General features: G+C 38.5%; 1 protein-coding gene across 1 annotated transcript; it reads right to left on the minus strand.

Annotated features, from left to right (window-relative positions):
- Positions 1 to 543: 543 nt before the first annotated feature.
- LOC145119306 (serine/threonine-protein kinase SAPK3-like) lies at positions 544 to 3,856 on the minus strand. Its single transcript, XM_079054942.1, has 10 exons — positions 3,706 to 3,856; positions 3,462 to 3,585; positions 2,649 to 2,723; positions 2,295 to 2,396; positions 2,152 to 2,205; positions 1,970 to 2,062; positions 1,783 to 1,875; positions 1,605 to 1,709; positions 1,248 to 1,346; positions 544 to 994 (listed from the first exon to the last, which is right to left on the minus strand). Exons 2-10 carry the CDS (start codon positions 3,582 to 3,584, stop codon positions 731 to 733), a joined length of 1,008 nt encoding a protein of 335 aa, XP_078911068.1. The 5' UTR covers position 3,585; positions 3,706 to 3,856; the 3' UTR covers positions 544 to 730.
- Between the last annotated feature and the right edge of the window lie 9,923 nt (positions 3,857 to 13,779).

The raw sequence follows: 13,779 nt of genomic DNA on the forward strand, positions 1-13,779 counted from the left end.
ATAATACTTATATTTATATATGTAAACTATTTAATATAATAAATATTATACTAAATTGCAATTAATATGTTTCATATTTTAAAATTTCATTTCTTATTTCAAAATTTTATTTTAAAAAATATTTATTATTTACATTTCAATATTTTATTTTTTTAATCAACCCGTGTAATACACGAGTTTTACACCTAGTTACTTATAAAAATATAAAACATGATTATGATACTATTAGTAAAGGTAATCTAGTAAATTGGTTGTAATATGGTTAACTTTTTCTTAAACACCGCTAAACTAACTTTTGGATTTGAAGTTTTTGTTTAAATTTTTGGATTTGAAGTTTTTGTTTAAATTAAAAGTTTAAGCTTATGCTTAGGAATATATATTTTTTTAATTCGAGCTTTCTCAAAAGCTAAAAGGCTTCTAAATGCTCTAAAAAACAGGCTGCCAAACACATCAACACCCGTAAACCCGAGCAAAAGTGAAAATCCCATGTAATGCACAAAAGACACCTTGCAGTTTCTATTTATTAAAATTTGCACACCATAGTTTCTATATAATCACAAATTCCAAATTAAAAACTTACATATCCATTACAAATTATTGCACACGTGAATATCTACCAAATGTAATCTACACAACTTGGTTTGTCATCAAACACATTCATCCAAGAACACAAAAGAAAATTTCACACTTGAACACAGCTTTCAAAATAATATCATTTCATTAAAAGACATCAAATTTGGCCAGCATAATCTCCACTAGATTCAATCTCATCTTCAGGATCCAATGATCCATCACCAATGACAATCTCTCCATTCACATTGGACCCATCTCCAGCAGTCTTAGCTTCTTGTATAATACGATTGATCTCATCAACACTTTGAGACGATTGATCATGACTTGTATTCTCATAGTTTGTTTTCTCCCCTTCAACAAGCTCCTTAGGCATGTTCCTTATAAACCATGGATGTTTCTTGATTTCTGCTATTGTGATTCGCTGGAACAGAAATCAAAAAGAGATTTAGTTTTCATAGAAGTAGATAACAATTAAGTTTTAGGTACCTAGGTAAAACAAACCTAAAACTTGATTACTATTTAATAACATTAGCCCTATAGATAAATACATAGTCTATATACGGTTCATTAATAATCAAAAGCTTTAGTTAAAACAAGTGATTCTTTTGGTGCTCTATAACATCATGTACGATGTTTATTACTTCGTTAAACCTTTATTTAGAAAGAACCAGTACCTTGCATGGATTGGCAACAAAGATATGAGAAAGAAGATGTCTACAATCTTTGGAGACACGCACATAATCTGGTATTGAGTACTGAACGCTCATGATTCTCTAAATATAACAAAAACCAGCCAATGTTATAATCCAGTCAAAACCCTCTAATTTCAAACATATAACTGATTTAGATTCTTCAAGTTTTGGTGAAACTTATGATGCGTATAGGTAACTTGAAATCAAATCAAACAAATTTAACATGCGAATGGGTTACGTAGTCAAATCCATCACAATTCAACTCTTGAAATGACCAAGTTTGACCATATAAAATCAACATATATCTTTTTTTTTCTGCCATGAACAAATACATCTTACCCCGATTGTCTTGCGGAAATTTCGAGGGTCTCTTGGATCCTCAAAAGGGTAAGCTCCTACAAGCATAACATAAAGAGTCACTCCACATGACCAAACATCTGCAATCTAACAAAAAAAAAACAAGAAATCAGACAAAACTATGGTATTTTATTACCAAAAAAAAAGCTCAATAAAGTACCTTGCCATCATATTCTTTACGAGATAGAACCTCAGGGGCAATGTATGCTGGTGTTCCCACAGTCGATTTTGGTTGTGAGTGCAATAGGCCAGACTGGTTGAATGACAAAAAAGGACACAATCAAGAATCAAAATCATTGAATCAAAAGATAAAATTGCACCCAAATGAGCAAAAAGTAATATTTAACCTTTGAATAACCAAAATCACAAATCTTGAGACGCGGGCTTCGGCTTCCATCTAAGAGAGTGTTCTCAAGTTTCAAATCTCTGTGACAAATTTCCTAAAGTTGAAAAAGACAAATGATTATAAAAATCTATACAAAGAGATTAAAAATTAATTAGGTGCTAGAGATTAAAGAACAATGTTTACCATTGAATGACAATAGCTGACTCCAGATATAAGCTGTTGGAAGAAAAACCGAGCCTGTTTTTCAAAAAGATCATTTCCCAAGTGTTAGTTTTTTTTCTAGGTTTCATTTTTAAAAGAGAAAAAAATGATGAAGTAGTTTGAACCTCATCTTCACTGAATCTTCCAGCACTGCAGATCTTGACAAATAGTTCACCACCAGCTGCATATTCCATGACTATCGCCAGATGTGTTGGAGTTAACAACACCTGCCCACAATTTATTTTTCAAAATAGAAAAAGAAAAATTCTTTCCTAATCTTCTTCAAAGAAAAAAATGGAACTTTTTTAAACATTAAACCATTGAAAATGCCTAGTTTTGCGTTTTCCAGCATACCCATATTAAAAAAGAAGTTGGAATCTGTGATATAAACATGTAAAGATTGAACTTATATTTTTCTTGAGATGATTTTCTTGCAAACTACTTGCAAAGATTGTGGTTCTATCATAAGAAATGGTTACCTCCTTGAACCTAATGATGTTTGGATGCTTAAGTGATCTGTGATTGATGATTTCCCTGTGAACATTTTCATCGATCTGAAAACAAGAACTTGAGGTTATTGATTGAAAATCGGTTATAATAGGAAGTTAGATTTAAACAAGAACTTGAGTAGCATGAAAATAGCAAAATGAAAAGCTTTTCATGTTCAAATTACTTATATGCTAGAGGCATTCCATGGGTTAGCTTTGGAGCAATTGATTGATCACTTAATTAAAACCGAAATTTGTGTTCTTGCTCATAATTATTAACAAGGTCTAGATGCAAGAAGTAGCAACGTGCTGTCATTTATTTGTGTATTGTAGCGTCCTAGTTTCATTTCCTTCTATTATATCACTGAGTTTTGATTTTTTTTTTTCTTATTAAGGTGTTGTACTTTGAAAATCTTACAATTATAGCATTGTTATTTAACATGTTTTCTTATTAGGACATTATACGTTGAAAGATATATATATATATATATATATATATATATATATATATATATATATCCAATTATAGCTTTGAAAAGTGCTTTGTGTTTGGATGATATTGCTATAATAAACATAATCAATCAACTTATGTTATTGTTTCTTGCAGTTAACCCTACTAACAAAAGGTCACCAAAATGAACTTCAAAATAGAAACATTTACGGGTTTGGTAAAATAGCAGTTAAAAACTTATATAATCTCTCAACAAAAATTTTTATCTTAATTATTTATGGAATAAATATAAATAGGATAATCACAAAAATAACCACTTTATATTAATGTGACATTTAACCCTATTAATATACCTTTGTTCCTCTTTCAATGTATTTGACTGCAAGCAACTCCTTAGTCTTCTTATCTCTAACCAGCCTTGCCACTCCAAAGTTCCCAGAACCAAGTTCTTGCAATGGCTCATATTTCTCCTCCATTCTACCATAACAACAAAACAACCCCAAATGCACAATCAATCAATCTTTTGGCTCAAAACCCTCCTAAATAATTATATATAAAAAAGACTAAAAAAACTCTAGAGAGACGAAAGATAGTTACGAATTGTGTTCAAAGCACAAGAGTATGATAAAGATTAAAGAGAAAGAGTCATTGTCAATGGGGTTTTCTGAAAAAGGTGAAGAAAAGTTGCGAAATTGTGTTCAAAGTTGGAGGGTATATATAAAGGGTTTTGCTTTCAAGAGGGAATTGAATAAAGATTCGATTTGTGTAAAAAAAAAAATCTTTAAACTGCTGAATTGGAGAAGAGACACGTATGAATATGAACAAGAAAGGGTAGGGTAGTCTTGCATTCATGGAGAGAGCGCTGCCTTGAAGGCGCTGGCAAGTGAAGATTGTTCATATCTGTGCCACTTGTCATATGGCCACCTAGGTTTTGAATGTACAAGGAAGGGAGGGAAAGTAAATTGGTCCCACTGTGGAAATATCGTTCAAAATTAAAAGATCTTTCTAGCTTATTCTCGTCTTTACCCTTGAAAGTTAATATAATCAAGATAAAATTATAAAGGGGTCCAAAAGCCACAAAGTCAGTCCTTTGTTTTTTTTCTTTGTGGTTTGCATAACTTGCAAAGATGACTATTTTTACTAACTCCCTTAATCTACCAAAGCTTTAACCAACACTTATCTACAAATCGTAAATAAATTAAAGGGTAAATTACACCAATCGTCTCCCGTGCAGGTGCCAGAAAGCATGTTTAGTCTCTATTTTCAAAAATTAACTTTGAACGTCCCTCGTTTGGTTAAAAGTTGCACACTTCATCCTTCTGGGCATAAAAATACCATTTTGCCCTTATTTATTTCTTTTTTATTTAATTTTCTATTTTTTTGTAATTATTAATTATTTATTTATTAAAAAAACTTTTAAAAAGAAATCGGGGCCTTAAGCAGACATTCATAACTCGTCCCCCTAACCCCTTTCTTCTTCGAAACACCTCATATCCACGATCACCACCCACAGTCGCGACTACAACGACACCTTCGGCCGACTTCAATACTCCGGCGACATCTCCGGGCGACTCCACCAAGTCACCCTCTTCCCTTTCCCCAATTTCTTTTCTTCTTCTTCGTTGAATTCGATCGTTCATCTCCGCCACACACACATTCTCTCTCTTCACTATCCTCTTTCTAATCTCCGACACCTCCACCTATCACCGCTAGCACCTCCTGTAACCACCATTGGTCATCATTCAAATCTCAAAAAATGAACCCTAAACTTGTAAATCGGAGAAGAGGGATATTCAGATCGGAGAAGCAAGCTCATATCGAACCCAAATCTTCTCCATTGACGACAAAGACTGAGAGGGGATCACATTCCATGCGGTGTTTGAGATGGTTTTCAGGCCCTGATTTCGTGGCAGTTCTAGGCGGTTTTGGTGAAGGTGAGGTTCAGAAATGGTTGTTGGTATTCAGCAGCAAGTTTGATTGTTAAGAGGTGGCATTTGAAGGCAACAATTTTCGAGGGTGGTTGCAGCAACGGTTGTTGTTTTCGGTGGTGTGGAGGTTAGAAACAGGTGGTGTAGAGGTTGGGTTCCCTGATGGGCAACCAGTGTTACCGGTGAAGTGGTTCATGTTAAAGGCGGTGTTCAGGAAAAAAATGGTTGATGGTTCTATGAATAAGGGAGGCTACAAAAAAAAGTGGCCGAACTTTGACTTTAAGGGGTGTGCTCCGGTGGTGGTTGGCCGGAACTGGTGGATCTGTGGTTTTACAAGAATTAACAGAAGATGGAGGAAGAGAGATGAGCAAAAGGAAGGTGGGGGGGTAGGGTAGGGTGGTAGGATGTTTGGGTTTTTTCTTTTATTTTTAAATTAGTAATAATTATTATAACATTTAAATTAATTGGAAAATAAATACAAAAGGGCATAATAGTCATTTTATGACTCGTAAGGGATGAAGCTTGCAGATTTAAACTTACGAGGGATGAAGCGTGAAAATTTTAACCAAACGAGAGACGGTTCAAGTTAATTTTTGAAAATAGGGACTAAACGTGCTTTCTAGCACCTACACGAGGGACGATTGGTGTAATTTACCCTAAATTAAAAGGGTCCAAAATTTACAAAGTCAGTAAATAAATTATAAAAAGGGTCCAAAAGCCACAAAGTCAGTCCCTTCTATTATTATTATTATTATTATTATTATTATTATTTTATTTTTTTTATGTAAATGGTCTTTATGGTTTGCATAACTTGCAAAGGACTATTTTTACTAACTCCCTTAATCTACCAAAGCCTTAACCAACACTTATTTTATATTTTCAAAAACTAATTAATATTATCTACAAATCGTAAATAAATTAATAATAAAATATTAAAAAAACATATTTTCACAAAAAAAACTTTTTTTAATAAAACAAAATATATTTTTAGAGCTATTGTAAAAAATTTACAAAAAATTTATATGTTTTTTTACGTATTTGTTTTATGTAAAATATATGTTTTTATGTATTTAAAAAATACGCTTTCGTATAATATGTTATTACATTGTTATAATCCGAAAATATACTTTTAAATACCTAAAAAACATAATAACATATTATAGGAAAAAGAAAATTAAATATCCTCCTACCTTTTGTTCTTATGTATTTAAATATTCTCGTATATATGTTTTTTTTACGTATTTGTTTTACGTAAAATATATGTTTTTTTGTGTATTTGTTTTACGTAAAATGTACGTTTTTATGTATTTAAAAAAATACGTTATCATATAGTATGTTATTACATTGCTATGATCCTAAAACATAACGTAAAAATATGTTTTAGGATCAAAGCAAAACGGCATATATTTTTTTACATAAAACAAATTAAAGAAGTTAACATAACGTAAAAATACATTATCGTACAATATGTTATCACGTGAATGTTTTGACGTAAAAAAATGCTTGCATATTCGCTTTAAATCAACTAAAGATATTAAGATAACGTAAAAGTATATATTTTAGGATTATAACACAATAACGTATTATACGAAAATGTATGTTTTAAATACATAAAAATATAACACCGAAAACTTTCAAAAAAACAAATTTTTGATTTCAACACAATAAACACGTCACATTTCCCAAAAATCTCAAGTATCAACATTAACACATATTATTTTCAAAAGTTGTTCATCACAAATCCAGGATCCTCCAAAAAAACATATCTCCAATGCGAGTGTGCGTACAATCAAGCCGGGGCTTTCTCGCGATCATCGGAAGTACCTGAAACACATAACACTTAACACGGTAAGCACGAAGCTTAGTGAGTTCCCCAAAATACCACATACAAAACATTAACCACTCGAGACTATAGCTTTGTAAGACCCTCTGGTCAATGTGTCTCAGTGGGACCCTCCAGTCCCACAACTCTGATGGACCATCCGGTCCTAACTCTGTAAACTCTGAGTAATACACAGCATAAATCACAAAGAAATAATGCAGGATATCACAATACACAGATAAGCACATAAGACATCTTAGTCACACCAAAAATACCACTCATGGTAAAGTATAGTGAGAAGACTCACCTCGTAAGAACTCGGATAATCTCGAACTCGACTCACCGGTGTAGCCTCCGCCTAACACATCGATAATTATCTCTAATTAATAATGGCTCTCATTGAAACTAGAATATCCCTTCTACAAACTCACAGAAGGGTAAAAGACCATTTTACCCCTCCATGGGCTTAATAGTCCATAAATTGACCAAACCCCAGAAGTCAACCGAAAGTCAACGGCAGGGAGTACGCTGCACGTACCAGCTCCCTACATTGGGCGTACTCAGATGCCATGCAGGCATCGGGGATGCTCGTCCCCTACGCTCCGCGTACTGGGATTACGCCCAGCGTACGTCCCAGTTTCACTCTTCTCACTTATTTGGTCGTAATCAGTTAAGACCTTGACTCATATCACAGATCTGGACTCCCTAAAAGCTCTTACTTCATAAAGTTAGTGACTTTAAGCCTTTGCATGGCTGGAAAGGTCGCAAACGCACAAATCACTCACCCTCTTATGTCAAAAAGCACATATCTCATACATGGCTTGATCCCAACGTCCAAGATTGGATTTTTATGACACTACACCACTGAATATACTCAAAGGGGGTGGATCATAGTCTCTGGAGTACAATATCACATAAAGTCTCCAACTTTTGGGACAAAACCCTATAATACTCTACTAAGATGCAAATACCAAAAGAGTGAGAAAGCTTTGAGCTTTATACCTCAAAATGAAGCTCCACACTCAAATAAGCTCAGATCCAAGGCCTGGAATCCCACTCCTTCTTCTTCAAGACTCCTTCTTCACTCCAAATAAACTCAAGAATACTCTCAAGGCTCTCAAATGAACTCACAAGCTCTAAGAACGAAAACTAGGGTTTAGGAGGGTTGGTGTCTGAGAATGGTGGCCAGGAATGAGGCCATCATTTCCTTTAAATAGGGGTCTCACCCTAAATTAGGGTTTTCACTCTGAGCCTAGTACGCCCATCGTACCCTCTGGTACGCTCAGCGTACTAGGTGGATTTCGCGTCAAATGCACGCATATGAGTACGCTGAGCGTACACTCGCGTACGCCCCGCATACTCATTCAACACCTTTTCTCGTAAAGGGACTAAAATGGCCAATTAATCAAAAGACCAAGGGTTACGAGGTATACCTGGACTCAGGATGTTACAATTCTCCCCCACTAGGATCAGACTTCGCCCTCGAAGTCATGCTCCGAAAATAATTCGGGATATTGCTCTCGCATCTCTTACTACGGCTCCCAAGTCGACTCGGACCCTTTCCTCAAGCGTCTGAATCATCCGCTCGCTCTGCCTGTCTGTCTGCGGATGGTATGCGGTACTGAAATGTAACCGGGTACCCAACTCCTCATGAAATTTCTTCCAAAACCTGGAAGTAAAACGCATGTATCGATCTGATACAATCGAGTTCGGCACTCCATGCCGAGCTACCACCTCCCTCACATATATCTCATCCAGCTTCTCTGCAGAAGAGCTCTCACTAATAGCAAGGAAATGAGTACTCTTCGTCAGCCGGTCTACAATCACCCAAATTGCGTCAACCCCGCGCGCAGTCCTCGGTAACTTGGTGATAAAGTCCATAGAAATCTGTTCCCACTTCCACTGGGGAATCTCCAGAGGCTGCAATGGACCATGTGGCCGCTGGTGCTCCGCCTTAACCCGACGACAGGTCAAACACCTCTCTACTACCCATGCCACATCCCTCTTCATACAGGGCCACCAATAGTCTCTCTTCAGGTCTAAATACATCTTAGTGCCCCCTAGGTGGATCGAGAATCTCGATCTATATGCCTCCTCCAACAATACACGGCGAGCTCCACCCGTGTAGGGCACCCAAATCCGCCCATGGAAGGTCATAAGCCCACGACTGTCTGTCACAAACTCGGAAACCTGCCTAATCACATGCTCCCTCTTGCGGTTCTCCGGTTTCATCGCCTCCATCTGGGCCTCCCGGACGGTATCTAAGACTGGAGTCATCACCGTCATTCTGATACATATATCCCGGATTGGAGCGCTCTCGTCTCTACGACTCAAGGCATCGGCTACCACATTAGCTTTGCCTGGGTGATATAAGATCTCACAGTCGTAGTCCTGATGGGTTTTGAACATTCTAACACTCCTATTGTGTACATGCAACCCTATAAACCTTGGATCAATGTTTTCTCTAATATTCATGCAAATAAGAATTTTCCAAGGTTTACATCCTAACTAGCATGGCATGGGGTACTTGTAATATAAAACTAGTAGAATGACATACCTTTGTAGTTTCTTGGATTCCTTAAGACCTTGTGAGCCTAGCACCCCAAATGTGATGCCTCAAATGTTTCACACAACACCACAACTCTTGGAATAACTTAAGAATAGAACACTTTCACTCAAAATCGGCTAGCCCTCTTGTTCTTGTCTTAGTGTAACTCTAAGTTCCCATTTTGCTTACCATGAGGTTCTTTATATAGTGTGTCACATGTAGGGTTATACAATGTAAACCCTAATGCGCATGGCTTTTCATTTCCCCCATGATCCATGGGTTTTAACCTCCATGGAGCATCCATGAAGCACCCAATGGGTCCTAGCCCAATCTAGTGAATCATGAACCATAAGCCCACTATATAAGAATGAATGATTTACAAATCAATTCCCATATATGTAATTAGTCTCTTTTTTATCACAAAGTTAATTCCAAATTAATTCTTGATCAATACTAATTAAATAATATGATTTCATATTAATATATTAGAACTTATAATATATTAACAAATCGTAAGTCTCCTTTTTCTCATTTTGTCTATCCAACAGTTGTGATAAAGATGCAACCCAAATGGACCATGCCAAGCTGGGTCAAGTACATACTAAATATAGTTATGGACTTAGACACATTATCCAACAGTCTCCCACTTGGATAAGTCTAATAACTATATGTATGACTTCAAGAACCGACCAACAATCTTAGCACTTTCAAAGTCTCGCGGAACTATGATGATGTTACGCCATTTAAGATAAGTGATCATATAATCATTTGTTCTAGATATCAGCCGGACAAATACATCGAACAATGTCGTACTTATTGTCTAGCAGTTTGTTTCCCGATTTCCGATTTGTTTGACATAGAACTAAACTGAACACATTAATTTGGTTCTGACCGGGCCCGGTACATAGGTCAAAACAAAATCATCGAGGGGCCCAAATATCGCTTCTAATCCTCCAATGACTAAAAGGAACAGATAAACTTCGACTCATATGCTTGTTCTACTACTTGTTGAATTATACACAAATGCACGTTTTATAACATCGAGTTACCAATGCATTTTTGTACAATCAATGTATAACCAACTCATAGTCAACAACTCATATCTCTAGGTTTGAAGACTTATATGATATTACCGTCTCACGATCACTCGAGATAAATTCCATGAAGTGATACAAGTGAGCGCGGGTTGGATCGAATACTCAGAACTTATGAGCACTCATGAATGTTGTAGCAACCATTTGCTATGTCTAGCACATTAGACATCTACAAACCCAATTCATGACAATCTTGATTCATATCTACTTCCAACATATGACTGACTGTGGAGAGTTTGAATAATCTAGTTATTCGGGAAGTCAAAACATGCAAAGTGAAACACAAGAATAATACTAATCCTATATGGCCCCGAGCACCTTTGAGAGTAAATAAAACATCCTTTTATTTAAACACCATATTGATTACACATTATTCATTATATAATGTTTCGATTTATCAACCTAATACTTGAATTAAAACAATAGTCATGCCATGCTCCAAGCATGCACATTATGTTTGTCTAAACAATAGTTCTGCCATACTCCAAGTATGCACACTATGTTTGTCCAAACAATAGTTATGCCATACTCCAAGTATGCACACTATGTTTGTCTATGATCCTTACATTGTGAAATATACCACTTGAACATGATTTCAATGATGTTCATTTCACAATCCAAATCCTTATTGTAAATGTAAGAATTCCAAATTCCTACCATTTACCGAAATCTGTTAGATTCTAAACTTATATGCATTGATCCTCTTGTAATGACTATGCACAAAGTCATAAAGACTTGTCAACATACATTACAGAGTATTCCAATGGAGATCAATTCAGGTTGGGCTGATCCATCAGATACTTCAGGCTCTTATGATCCGTATATATGGTACACCGAACACCATAAAGATAGTGATGCCAGATCTTGAGAGCGAAAACCACCGCCCCTAGTTCCAAGTCATGGGTGGGATACCTAGTTTCATGAGGCTTCAGCTGCCTCGGTGCATATGCTATCATGTGACCTTTCTGCATCAACACTGTGCCTATCCCCGAAATAGACGCATCGCAATAGACCACAAAGTCCTCCACTCCCTCCGGAAGGGCTAATACCGGAGCTTCGCACATTATCTGGCGAAGAGTCTCGACTGATGCCTGCTGCTCAGGCCCCCAAACAAATGGAACGCCCTTCCGGGTCAATCTGGTCAGAGGAACCGCAATCTTGGAGAAATCCCTGATAAATCTTCGATAGTAACCGGCCAATCCCAGAAAACTCCTGATCTCGGATGGGGATCTCGACACCTCCCATTGCATAACTGCCTCAATCTTGGCCGGATCGACCAAGATCCCATTCTGATTAACGAGGTGTCCCAGGAACTGTACCTCTCGTAACCAGAAATCACACTTGGAGAATTTGGCATACAGCCTCTCCAACCTCAATACGCCAAGAACCTCTCGCAGATGCTCCTCATGTTGCTCTCTGGACTTCGAATACACCAAGATGTCATCGATAAATACGATCACCGATCGATCCAACATAGGCCTGTACACCCGGTTCATGAGATCCATGAACGCCGCCGGTGCGTTGGTGAGCCCGAAAGGCATCACCACAAACTCGTAATGCCCATAACGAGTCCTAAAGGCCATCTTCTGAATATCCTCCTCGCATACTCTCATCTGGTGATATCCATATCTCAAATCAATCTTGGAAAACCAAGATGCCCCCTGCAGCTGGTCGAATAAATCCTCGATCCCCGGAAGTAGATAATGGTTCTTGACCGTCAGCTTGTTCAACTCCCGGTAATCAATGCACATCCGGTGTGAACCATCCTTTTTCTTGACAAAAAGGATCGGCGCTCCCCACGGCGAGCTACTCGGTCGAATAAATCCCTTCCCCAACAGCTCCTGAAGCTATGGGGATAACTCCTGCATCTCTGGTGGTGCAAGGCGATAATGTGCCTTGGCGATAGGCGCCGCTCCTGGAACCAAATCAATCCGAAACTCCACTTGCCTCTCGGGAGGCACACCCGGCAACTCCTCAGGAAAAACATCAGGAAACTTGCACACTATCGGAACCTCGGAGATAGAACTCGGCCTCTTTGAAACAATCCGCGTATCCATCACGTACACCAAGAAACCCATACAACCCTGCTGTAAACTCTGCCTTGCCCTAGCAGCAGAGCAGAAGGATGACCCAGATCTGGTACCCTCGCCATACACGGTAAGCACTCCCCCGCTGGGGTCTCGTATAGTCACCAACTGACGCTCGCAGTCGATCACTGCTCCAAAACGGCTCAACCAATCCATGCCCACAATGACACATACATCACCCATCACAATTGGTACCAGATCAATCAGAAAATCGACACTAAAAATCCCCAACACACATCCTCGGAACACGTCAGTAGCAAAAACCGCACGCTCGTCAGCTATGGAAACCCTCAAAGGTCGACTCAATGCCTCACGACGGATACCGATGTGACGACTAAAGGCTAAAGACACAGAGGATCGAATCGCAACCAAGTCAAATAACACTAAAGTAGGTACAGAACTCACAAGAAATGTACCTAAATATAGCACAGAATAAGCACACTAAATCTCAAAATAGATAAATAAGGAAATACGTACCAGCCACGACATCAGGTGATACGCGGACCTCCTCCGCTGTCAGCTGAAAGGCTCTCCCACGAACCCTCGGTACCTCGGCCGACTCTCGGTAGCTCGAATAGCAGCAGGTGCGGATCCCTACACTGATCCCTGAAGAAGCAGGGGCACTCGGCCTTCCGATGGCCGGTCTGGTTGCAGTGAAAACAGACAGCAAACCCCTTGGGGCAATCCCTCGCCATATGCCCTCTTTGCCAAATTTGTAGCAAATACCCGCCCGACATGATCCCTCGTGACTCTTTCCGCACTTCTCACAAGTGCGGCCTTTCTGGCCCCCCGATCTCGACTCAGCGGGCTTACCCAGCTTGGCTGCCAGCTACGACTGTGCCGGTCGCCGGTCTCTCCCCTGAGACTCCGCCTCCTCCCTGTCCTGAGTCTCCAGCTAAATCTCCCTCTTCCGGGCATTTGCCTGAAGCTCAGCAAACTTCCGATAAGACGAGTTCGTTACGAACTCTCGGATATCCCTCCTCAAAATGCTCAAATATCGGCTCATACGTGTCTGCTCAGACGACACGTGCTCAGGGCAGAACAACGCCCGCTCATGAAACATCCTCATAATCTCTGTCACTGACTCTGTCTTCTGCTTGAGAGACAGAAACTCCTGGGCCAATCGTTCCCTCTCCACCGGGGGAACATACTCATCTCGGAACATCAAAGTAAACCTCTCCCATGTCACCGC

The sequence above is a fragment of the Lactuca virosa genome, chromosome 6 (assembly GCF_052849685.1).
Source record: "Lactuca virosa cultivar CGN04683 chromosome 6, Lactuca_virosa_CGN04683_v6, whole genome shotgun sequence".
In the NCBI taxonomy this organism is placed as follows: domain Eukaryota; kingdom Viridiplantae; phylum Streptophyta; class Magnoliopsida; order Asterales; family Asteraceae; genus Lactuca; species Lactuca virosa.